This window comes from Pollicipes pollicipes, unplaced genomic scaffold (genome assembly GCF_011947565.3).
Source record: "Pollicipes pollicipes isolate AB1234 unplaced genomic scaffold, Ppol_2.1 Scaffold_4002;HRSCAF=4701_pilon_pilon_pilon, whole genome shotgun sequence".
Lineage (NCBI taxonomy): Eukaryota > Metazoa > Arthropoda > Thecostraca > Pollicipedomorpha > Pollicipedidae > Pollicipes > Pollicipes pollicipes.
The window spans coordinates 41550544-41561397 of NW_023596420.1; the positions used below are offsets into that span (position 1 = coordinate 41550544).

Below are 10854 nucleotides of genomic sequence, written 5' to 3' on the forward strand. Positions count from 1 at the left end.
GTTGCGCGGCCGGTGTGGGACTGGCGGGCGATGACGGCCTGCACAGCCGCCCGCTGAGGGCCTGCGTAGCTCGCTGTGGAGCGTCTCCGTGCGTCGGCGCCTGCGGCATCCGAATCCAACCGTTCCTGCTGCACCCTCTCTGTTCACAACAGCGCCGCGGCCTCAGTCACCCTGTCACTTCTCACATCGGCTTAGCAACTGTCACTTAGATCCAGAGGCATCGCGGTTTGATCTTGATCCGGAACCGCTTGTCTCAGGGATCGGTGCCGTTCGGCCTTCACGTTCGTTCGATTGGGCCGATATGTGCTGCGTCACATAAGCACAAGCCAGGCAGACAGTGTGCCAGCGCGATAGGAGGTGATTTGACTTGCGTGCGTCGTTGGAACGGCACCTGGACAGCAAAAATTTCACGGCCCACAAAATGTGACATGAAATGTGTCGCGCTTAGATTCGTCGGCGCTTTCGAAACTGGAAGTGCATTGATGTCCGTGGTGTAGCGTTCACAAGCGAGGCGTAGAAAAATTCGGAGAATAGGAGGAGGGGTAGAGGTATGAAGTCAGATGTCCTACAGAACATAGAGCTTCGTGGAGTTTTACTCCTTTGGTGATTATTTGCGCGTTTAAACAAATGCCTAGAAAGCCGAAACGGACAGGCGGCGAAGTGAGCGCAAGGCCGCTACGAAGTGATCCCAGGCCCCACCCATGGCAGCGCCGCTGCCGCGGGTCCCGACGTCACGTCACGACCTCAAGTCACGTCGCCGTGTCACGGCGCAGTGTCACGGCGCGGCCGCCGCGATCCCACGACCGCTCTGGGAAACCTGCAGCAACCGAGCGGCACCCTGTATCCTCTATTATCTCGCCCTTCCACGCGGGTGACCGGGGCGGTTGCAGTGTTGTCATCTATGAAATTAATTTCTGATCAGATTATCATTTCCCCGCGCGCGCGAGCGGGCGCGCGCCGACTGGCACGGAAAATGGTTCGCATCTGTCCCCGGTCGCGACGATTCCCATGTGACCTAATTTGGAATATGACGCTCGGATAATGCTTTGTCGCCGCCCCCAGTAATTTGATTAGACCCGATCCCGTGGCGCTACCGGGCACAGCCGCTTGAATGCGCGGCACGTGGCGCGCCCGGCGCGAGCACGTGCGTCTTGCTCCTGAGTGGCCCGCGCGCCGCGGTGGTCGGTTTGTAACACCCAATTAGCTGCTCAAAAGTGCGCGTCTAATTGCGGTGGCGAAGCCGGCAGCGCGCGCTCTGTCGTCCCGCCGCCCGCCGTCGACAGCAGCGGTGCAGCCGGGGGCGGGAGGGGACGCTTTTCGCCGGCGCTCGCCGTCCCGTCATTGCGCGGGCTTTTCCTCATTGGGTAAATAATTGGCCAGTCTGGCGCGTGTTGGTGTAGTATTGGCGTGAGCGTCGCGGCGGCCAGCGATTGGCTGACTCGTTTTTAGGTCACCGGAGCCCGGTTCTTTGCCGACGTCGTCGTGCCTGTTAGCGAATAAAAAATAGAGTTCTTCGGGCGCGCTCAGTCACGTGAACACCGGCTGCGGCCGCCGCGCCAGCCGCCGCCCTCCGTCGGACGTGACGTCACCGACGACCGCGCCAGCCCAGCGTACTGTCTCAGTGCGCCGGCGGGCGCGGCTGCTGGAAACGTACGCACGCTGCTGTGCACGGCGGTAGGCTGAGTTGGGAGGGCAGGCATCACGCCCTCCGTCGGACGTGACGTCACCGATGATCACGCGAGCCGGGCGTATTGTCTCAGCGCGCGGGCGGGCGCGGCTGCTGGAAACGCTGTACCGGATTTCCTCAGCGTTTTTGCGCATTGACATTTGAATCGGAAGCGGGCGGAACGTGGGAGGGCTGCCGCTGGCTGCGTGAGAACCGCGGCGTGCAGCGGCGGCTGCAGAGCGGGTTCGGGTCGGTCACGGTCGTCTCTGGCCTTCCCGGGCGGCAGATGGAGTCGCTCGCGTCCCCGCAGTCGCGTCTGGCCTAGTCTAAAGGGCAGCCACGGCCGTGTAGGAGGCGGTGGCTCGGGCAGACGCGGCGGTAGGCTCGGCTCTTACAGCAAGTGGAAGCTGGAACAGCTACCCTGCGATAATGCTAAACTGCGTCGTCGCTCCTGGACCTAAAACGCAATCAGTTATCCGTATCAGCTGGTGGTTCTGTTGCTGACGGCGGCGCCTGGGCTGGGGTGTGACAGACATGTGACCCCTCGGTTCGGTTCTCCGTGGCGTCACGGGTGTCCACGTGCCGCGTGCTGAGCGCAAGAGGAGCATGCCCAGCACAGCTAGTCATTCCTGTGCAAGGGAGCAGGTGGCTCGAATGGCCGTCGTTCGGGATTGATTTCCTTCTGAATATGACGCGTACCTGTGGGAGAGGCTGGCTCCAACCCTGCGTCGATCTTTATGAGGGTGTTTCTCTACGCTCAAAGCCCATTACACTGTTCCAGTAGATCATTACCCTACAATTCCATGTGCCAGATGGCAGCGGAAAAACCGAAAAACTCCCCTTTAGAGGCTTTTGCTAATGAGCTTTCCTGCACACAATCCACCCGGTGTTCATATTTTATCAGCTTTGCCCGTTCGTTACTCACTTGTTTGCATTTTTAGCACCTTGGTTCCAAATGGCATAAAAGCTTCAGGACAGATTGCACCTAAGCTAACTCTTTTGCGTTAATAATTGCAAGAGAGCTGTCAATAGAGCCATGTGTGATTGAAAAAACCGCAAAGAATAGCGTTCTATTGCTATACTTGGACTACCAGCCCGATATTTCGTAAGGGTCTCACCGATACCTACGCTCTCCCACAATCTGCACCTATCCCATTTCGTTGCTTACTCCACATGGTCACCGGTGGGTGTACCCGGCCCGTGAAGTCCACCACTCTCCTGAGTGTCTCCGGCGGGATCGGTGTCGCTGGGAAGCTGAGGGGAGGCTGGTTCGGCCCTATCTGGACCCAAAAAAGTTAGTGTTAGGCTTGTAACGCAGACGGCATATTTCGTTTTCCCAAAAGACCCCGCTCTTGGGGAATTTCCATCTCTGAATTTCAGGCGTTTGCGACCGCTGCCTGCCCCCAAGTGTTGGAGATCAGTACGCCGCCACGGGGTGGAAGTCTCAGCTGGGGCCCCCAGTGCTGCCGGTGCTCAGGCGTCGGTCACAGTGTCAGGCGGGGACACGCGCGCCCGCAGAATGGTCCGCGCCCGTGCGCTGGCTAGGGCGCCAGACAACGGATCCCTTTTTGTACGGCGCGGTCTCCGCCGCTGCAGGGACTCGGTGTCCCAGGGGACAGAATCGGTCCTGCTCCCTCCCGTACGGTCAAGTTTGGCGGCAGAATTTGCGGCCGCGTCACATGCGATTGTTGGATATGAGGGATTGCGAGAAGATCGTTCTATGGCTTCGCCGACTTTCTGCTTGTACTTGAGCTAATGACAAGTGGTACGGAACACGAGAGCAAGCTACCAATATTTTACGTTTTGCTTCGGTATTGGCCCCGGGCTTTTATCAGATGGAATCAATTCTCTGGCTTTCAGCATTTTGTAGGCAGCCTGGAAAAATGACATGTTCCCTGCCATTGGTCCAAAACTAAATGCTACCGGAGTCTTTTTGTCGCCCCATGAGGTCGCGAAGTCACGACTCCACCGTATCCTTACACCACTGTTGTCTTAAAAACCTTTGTTCACACACCTACGCAAGTATCGAATTGTTTTATTTCCTCTCCACGTCCCCGCGGAACCCACGGACCTTTTATCACCAGCTCGGTTTATTACCATGGTTGCGGTCATTCTCGAAGACACCAGACTCAAGGGTTTCCCTGCTTCACTTCACCCGTTGCCGCAGCGCCCACGAACAATGCTATCACCCACCACCAGCTCTTTCCGTTCCATTCCCACGTCCCCGCAAAACTGCGCCGACATTCCGCCCAGTTCTCCGCACAATGCCAACCGCTGCAGCCCGCATGCATGCGAGTTCAAGCATCCGAGGACTGTGCATGAGATGCCAACTCTCGTGGAAGCGTCTTTGACCTTGCATGCCGCCGACTGTGACCCCATTTTTTGGCTGTCGCGAGGCGCGCCTCTGGGGACCGTTTGGCAGACTGCGCGCCTGAATGGAATATTCGCAGAGCTAAGGGCGTTGCTCGGCTGCCGGGCGGGCGAGGAGGAAACTGACCACTCATTACGTGTCGGACACTCGCCGCACGGCGATGTATCGCAGTTTTTCCGTCAATAACTGTCACGATCGGATGTGGCGGTAGCCAATCAATAACGATAGTTATTAATGCGGGGAGTTTTCGCGCAGCTTATCGCCGCGATCAGCGGTCGCCCGACGAGCGTAACACAGCTGCGCCATGCGCGCGCTGCTGTCGCGCCGCGGGTGCGCCCTCCTGTGTCGGTCGCCACACTTTCGTGGAATCGCGAACAGGCCGCCGCTGGTCAGCGCCTGAGTTGATTTGTCGCGACGTGTGCGGTGTGCGGTGTGCGGTGTGCGGTGTGCGGTGTTCACAAGCCCCGGCGTGACGATGTTCGTGAAAATGCTCAAATAAAGACGGCTTTCGTGTCGCCGCTCGTCTTGGCAGTCACCCCTCTTAAAGCCCTATCGTGCCGCCCCGTGCGTCCACTAACGCGACCTGCCGCAAACACTGTCCTGCTCGCCAGGATGTCACTTGTGCTGATGCAAACGCTTGCTGCTTGCCAGACCGCCACTCGACCGGCCGTGTTGATGGCCGTTGCGCCTGTGTCGTGCTCGCTCCAAGCCGCCGGTGCTGACCGGCCGGCTGCTGTCCACAAGGCAGCAGCCGGCCGGCGTTCGGCGCCCGGCCTGCCCGGGTCGCGGCGCGCCCCCCTGACCTGACGCCGTCTCCGCAGCCGGGCCCGGTAACGGCCGCAAGCAGCGGCGCGAGCGCACCACGTTCACGCGCCAGCAGCTGGACATCCTGGAGGCGCTGTTCCAGAAGACGCGCTACCCGGACATCTTCATGCGCGAGGAGGTGGCCATCAAGATCAACCTGCCCGAGTCACGTGTCCAGGTCAGTGTCAGCCGGAGGGCAGCGTTGAGCAGAGGCAGGGCGTTCGTCCAGTGGCAGGCGGGAGAGTTCGTGGGCTGGGAGGCCGGAGGGGAGGGGGGGTTGTCCTGCATGAGCTGGACAGGAAGGGCGGTATGACGGGGCAGGAAGTACTCGCCTTGCACGAGGCTGGATGCTTTTGCTTCCTTTTTTGCTGGGGACAGAATGCCTGTCCAGGAAGACGCAGCATGTGGTTACAAGGCAAAGGCAGGCGGGAGTCATCGAGCGGGAGGAAGGGCAGGCATACCCGTTGGGTGTGACGTAGAAGCACGCCCGGTCTGACTGGACAACCGATCGTGGCGACGTTCGCCATTCGCGGCCAGGGTAAAAATGGGCCGTAGTAGGTCATGGCGCAAAAGTTGTCCGTTTTTGGTGCCGTGACTTTTACGCGCGGGCTTGGATGGAGGCAAAAATGACGAGCGCCTGGTTTGCGGAATGGGGTCATTATGGTCACGATGTGCTGTTGCCTGGCGTTTACTTGTTTTTCAAGTTACACCCCCACACATTGCTACATTTTACGTTATCGTGCCATCATGAAAATGCGATCAACCGGAAGAATGATTTATCCTGGCATTTACTTCCAGATTTATATCATCCAGGTTTTGAAGACCGCTGATGGCCCTTGAGTTACATCTGACTGATTTTGATAAAACACTGCTAAGTCAAAGGCTATATCAACTGATGATTTTTATGTACCTTGGATACTTCATGTCACTGTGCCCCAGTTGGCTTTATTTTGCGCTTTAGCCCAGGCCTCTCCTGACGGGAATATTGTTCTAATGTCAGGAACTCCCAGTGGCGGGCTTTGATAGTTGTTTTTTTATGTTGTCAACACTCAAATGTGTCTTCAGGTCTAATCTAGATAGCAAACTTTGTTATGGGGACCTGCAAGCAGGAAAACTTCTGACTAATTAATGATTATCGACACCCTCCGCTCGCTAATTGGTTCAACGTCGTTGGAACGATGCGATGCAGCTGCATCTGCCAGTGTGACACGGAATGGCCTTGACCTGGAAGGTTCAACCGAATTCTTTTACAAAAGTTTGCATTGATCAGTGTCATTTGCCACTGTTTTCCTACCCACAAAAAGAACTGAGGAAGTATTCACTCATGCACCTCTAGTTCCCGTGTGATTCATTCTTTAGCAAAAGGTGCAAATGAGACAAAGCTCATTTGCGCACACCCTGCGACCTAAAACGGCGAGAAAAAAAAGCAATCAGCGGGACATCCCGTCACGTGCAGAGCCGAAAAACCAGCCGAGAACGGACGGAATGTGTCGGAGTGTGGAGAAACCCATTACACAGCGGCGGCACGTCACGTGACCCGCCTCATCGTCCCGGTGATCAGCACCGCTGTCGCCGCCGGCCGTCGCGCCGTTAGCCAGGCGCGTCACACGGCGACGGCGGCGGCCGGACCGGGCTTGTCCCGGCCGCCGGTGGTGCGGAGGCGCCGGCCCGCCGCCGGTGGTACGGAGGAGCCGGCCCCGCCGCCGGCGGACGGGCGTGAGCCGGCATACGGCCGCCTCATCGCACCGCCGGCCTGAGGGATGGCCCGCCCCGCTGTCTGGGTGGGAGGGAGGGGACGCGGTGACAGTGGCGACCGGGCCGGGCACGCTGGGGCACGAGGCTGCGCGGGCTTGTGGACGCTTTTGCGTAGCCTTTGAGGTTCAGCTGATGAAGGAGAAACATGGAAAAAGGGAAAACGATTTCTATTGGGCCACTTTTAAAAGTCAGTCTGTGGTCCAGAAAGGAAGACAATGTAGCACGGTACAACTCAACAGCTTTTCGTTTTGCAAACTATTTCTGTGAAACGCGTTGGGCGCGCATCGGCCTAAAGCCGGGCGTATGACACACCCACTGGCGCCAGCGTGACCCGATGCTAACGCTGCCGCCTCTGCCGGGCAGGTCTGGTTCAAGAACCGACGCGCCAAGATCCGCCAGCAAGCCAAGCAGACCAACACCAACGGCGGCGCGCCGCCCGAGGCTAAGCCCAAGCCCAAGCCGCGCACGCGCACGCCGCCGACGACGGCGGCGGCAGCAGCGGCGCACGCGGCGGCGGTGACGCCGACGGCGGCGGCCGGCACGCCGTCGCCGCCGGCGGCCGGGCCGCGTGACTCGCCGTACACGCCGCCCGTCACGTGCTCCACGGCCCCGGCCATCAGCACACCGTCCACGACGCCGCACCAGGTCAGCAGGGTGACGCCAGAGACGATGCTGACTTGGCGGAGAGAACTGCAGGTCGTGAAAGCTGTTATGGTCCTGACAGAGGTTAAACGAATGAACGGATGAACATTTTGCGTTTCGTGAGGTTTGAACGACGACACAGGACGTCAAGCTGGGCGTACCGCCGGCGCCAGCGCGCTCCTCTGACCCGCCGCCCCTTCCAGAGTTACGGTGGGGTGTACAATACGATCTGGAACCCGGCCGCGTCGCTGGCGCCGATGGGCGACCTGGTGTCGGGTCAGGCGGTGATGGACCGCTCGTACCAGCCGAACCAGGCGGCCGGCTACTCCCAGTACGGCGGCTACTACGGCAACATGGAGTACCACCTCAACTCGCACGGCCAGATCAACCCGCAGGTGAGCAGTGCGGAGCGTCCGGAGCGGTGCGGCGCGGCCGGGCTTCATCGGAGGGCCGAGATGGGCCGGCCCGTGGGCGGGGAGCGTGACCGAACGGTCAGGGCAGTGTGGTACGAGGACCTTACCCATGCACGCAGGTTAGCCCGCAGACGAGGACCGAGACAGCCTAACTCACAGATTGCATAGCTTAGTCAGCCGGGAACAAGCATATACAAACATAGAATTGTGCAGAGTAAAAAAAAACGGTCGTGAGGAAGTCCGTCACACGCGCAGATGATGATGACACAGACGCAGATGACGCAGATGACACGGCTGAGTGATGCTTGATCCGGTCAGGAAAAGCCGGGCCATGGTCGTAACCACGCGGTCAGGTCGCCCCGCGGGCGGGAGAGGCGGCCTTGCGGCTTAGCATTGCCGGAGAGGCAGGGAAAGGAACGAACAGCCCTCCACCGCCAGCTCCCGCCACGATGACCTGTTCATCGAGATACTGGGCCCTCGGCTTAAAATAGTCACGCCTCGTGGGGATTCTCAGTAGAAGTAAAACGTGCCAATACATGCTGGTAAGCCGAGAAGACGCCGGAAGTATTACGGCTGCCGACGGCGGCCCAACACTAGTCAGTTTGCCACGGGATTTTGGTGGCAACATTCCCAACGCCAGTGTGATTTGGCAAGGCCTTAGCCGTGTGCACACAGAGTTAGAAAAATACAAAGCCGGATTTATTAAAGCGTATATCCGACAGAACGCTACTTCTTCATTCAAATTGGATTTTAAGCCCGGGATCACCATAACGGTGTTGTTTATCCCAGAAATCCGGCACGATGCTGACGCAGACAATGCGGATCGGGGGCAATCGGCTCAGTGATGCCAGTTACAACCAGTTACCACCAGTTTCATCCAGATATAGGAAGGACGTGGGATTACAAGCTCTATTTGAGTCGGGGCAAGGAGGCCACAGCATGTTTTCAGGAGCGGCAGAAGGCCCAGCCCTATTAGGATATTGCCCTGATTTAGGCCTTGCGTATTCCGTTGAACTCTGTTCAGTCGATGATGGTTATGATTATTTCGGTTTTTAGAGCGCGTCAACTGCATGATTCATAGGGCGCCCACTTTTTCTGGAAAAGCAGTTGCGGGAAAGGCTCTTCGCTGAAGAGGGCCAGTATGGCGAAATACGCGAACCACGGAAGTAGTGACATTTGCATAGCTCCATGCGTGCACGATGAAGATAATTTTACCCAAACTTCACACCGACCACCTCTACCATTAATCTGTGAAAGTCCCGCCTGACTGCGCAGAAAGCCCACGGCCGCCGATGAGTGGCAGCCATGCCTGCAACGGCGCCTCGTTGCACATCCGCCGCCGACATGCTGACACTGGTGCTCTCTCGTAAGCAGTTGTGTTGCAACAGTTGTGTTGTCTTGTTGCAGGTGAGCAGTCATATCAACGCCATGAGCCAATCGCAGCAAAACAGCGTGCCGGCCGGGCGGCACGGCATTAGCGCCGACTTCGACTACCGCTACCAGAACTTTCAAGTGTTGTAGACCGGACGGGTCCACTGCGGCGCAGTCCGGGCGAGTCCACTGCGCTGCGGTCGGGACGAGTCCACTGTGCTGCAGGCGGGACGAGTCCACTCGACGCCCGGGGGAGGCGCGTCGCCGGCGGGACGCTGACCAGGCCTGACCCGGACGAGCGGAAGCCTGCGGGGTCGTGGGGCGCCCGCGCCCGGCGTTGGGCCCTCGCGGCCGCAACGAAGGCCCGGCCGGGCCGCGGCCGGCGCGGCCGCGCCCCGACCCGAACTCGACGTTGTGTTTCTGTGTGCGATCTAGCCGCGCGCGCTCGCCGCCCGTGCGTCGCGCCGGCGGCATATTATAAGCGTTTCCTGTGATAGAGCCGGGCCAGCTTAGCTAGACTGTGCTTAGACCATCGTAGCGCGCAGCAGCCTGCCACCAAAGACGTGTGTGCGGCGCCGTTCGGCATGGCCTCCGAGCGGGCGACGGCGGCGCGGCGCCGGAAGGTTTGTCTAGCTGCCCCTTGGCTATCCGTGTGTTCACAGACCGCTCTTCACCGAGTTTTGCACGCTGCGTAGCCGACGGGGCGTTCTTGATGTGGCTGCCGCTTTCTCGCCGAGGAGGGCGCCGAGGCGTCGTCCCGGCGTCTCCTAGGGGATCCCTCGCGTGCCATCCGTGCTGGGCGTCACTGCCGCCCTCCCAATGGGCGCACTGACCTGTAAATAAGTGTGCGTTTGTGTGTGCGTGTGTTTGTGAGTGGTGACTTGTTGGCAGACGCCGAGGGTAAGGAACTGTTGAATAAGTACAATTTGCAGGCAGCTGTGCTGGTGGTACCTATGTGGAACACGAATCAAAAGCGATGTGCGTTTTCATTCGGGTGCACTGAGAAGAGTGACTTCGATGCAGGAGTGGTTGCGAGATTATTTCGATCCGGACGAGACCGCGCAAATATAACAGGACATAACACCTGAAAATAACTTCACAAGGAAAATGTAGAATGTGGAGTTTGCCGTAGTCAGTAAGCTTGTGTGCCTCCAGACGTTACTCACACGTGCCAAACACTGGTGTCGCACACAGAGCTAGGACACCGGGAGCTGGTGGACCAATTCCGCCTCGTTTCGTTAAAGTTCGGCATTAACCATGTAACAATGCATGGATGTGTAAAGGGTTTTGAAAATGTGATTTTGCGTGGTGTACTAGCAGCGGCAAAGGAACGATTTCACCGGGTGGGGGAGCAGCATTACCCCATGAGCAGTACCGACATAAGCTAGGTAAAGTGCAAAAAATGCGCTGGCATGCGTTTCGTAAATATCCCATAATGAGTCCAGGCCTCAGCATGGAGAGACGGAGATCGGCGCCAACTTATAGCTGCCAATCAGGATCTGAATCAGGAGCCTTAGAACATTCTGTAACCAATGATTCCGAATGCACAGGCACATATTCAGCTGCAAATTGATGCCACCCTGTCGGTGATGAATACCTCGGTCCTCAATTTCACTTTCTGGTCGATATTTCACATCTCTTAGTAGCTTCCACTTGTTTGAGGGTACCTGAAACAGCCGTACATTTGAAGTTTAAATTAAAAGCGAGTCGAAAATATAAAAAACTCAACGTTCAACTAGGCGACAGGAAATGAGAGGCGCACATTTGGTGTTAAAGAGCAGAAAATGGTGTGCACCACCAAACCGCACTTTGTCCCCTAAGTTCAGAGTAAG

The 10854-nt window shown here is 58.1% G+C and overlaps 1 protein-coding gene across 3 annotated transcripts in view; it reads left to right on the top strand.

The window, feature by feature from the left end:
• Positions 1-9999, top strand: part of LOC119093575 (homeobox protein OTX2) — a 27372-nt gene extending 17373 nt beyond the window's left edge. For all 3 annotated transcript variants that reach the window (XM_037216546.1, XM_037216544.1, XM_037216545.1), the window contains exons 3-6: positions 4859-5019; positions 6960-7241; positions 7442-7633; positions 9059-9999. In XM_037216546.1, coding sequence (XP_037072441.1) covers positions 4859-5019; positions 6960-7241; positions 7442-7633; positions 9059-9172 — 749 coding nt within the window. In that variant the 3' untranslated portion in view covers positions 9173-9999. The remainder of the gene's footprint in view (positions 1-4858; positions 5020-6959; positions 7242-7441; positions 7634-9058) is intronic.
• The last annotated feature ends 855 nt before the right edge of the window (positions 10000-10854 follow it).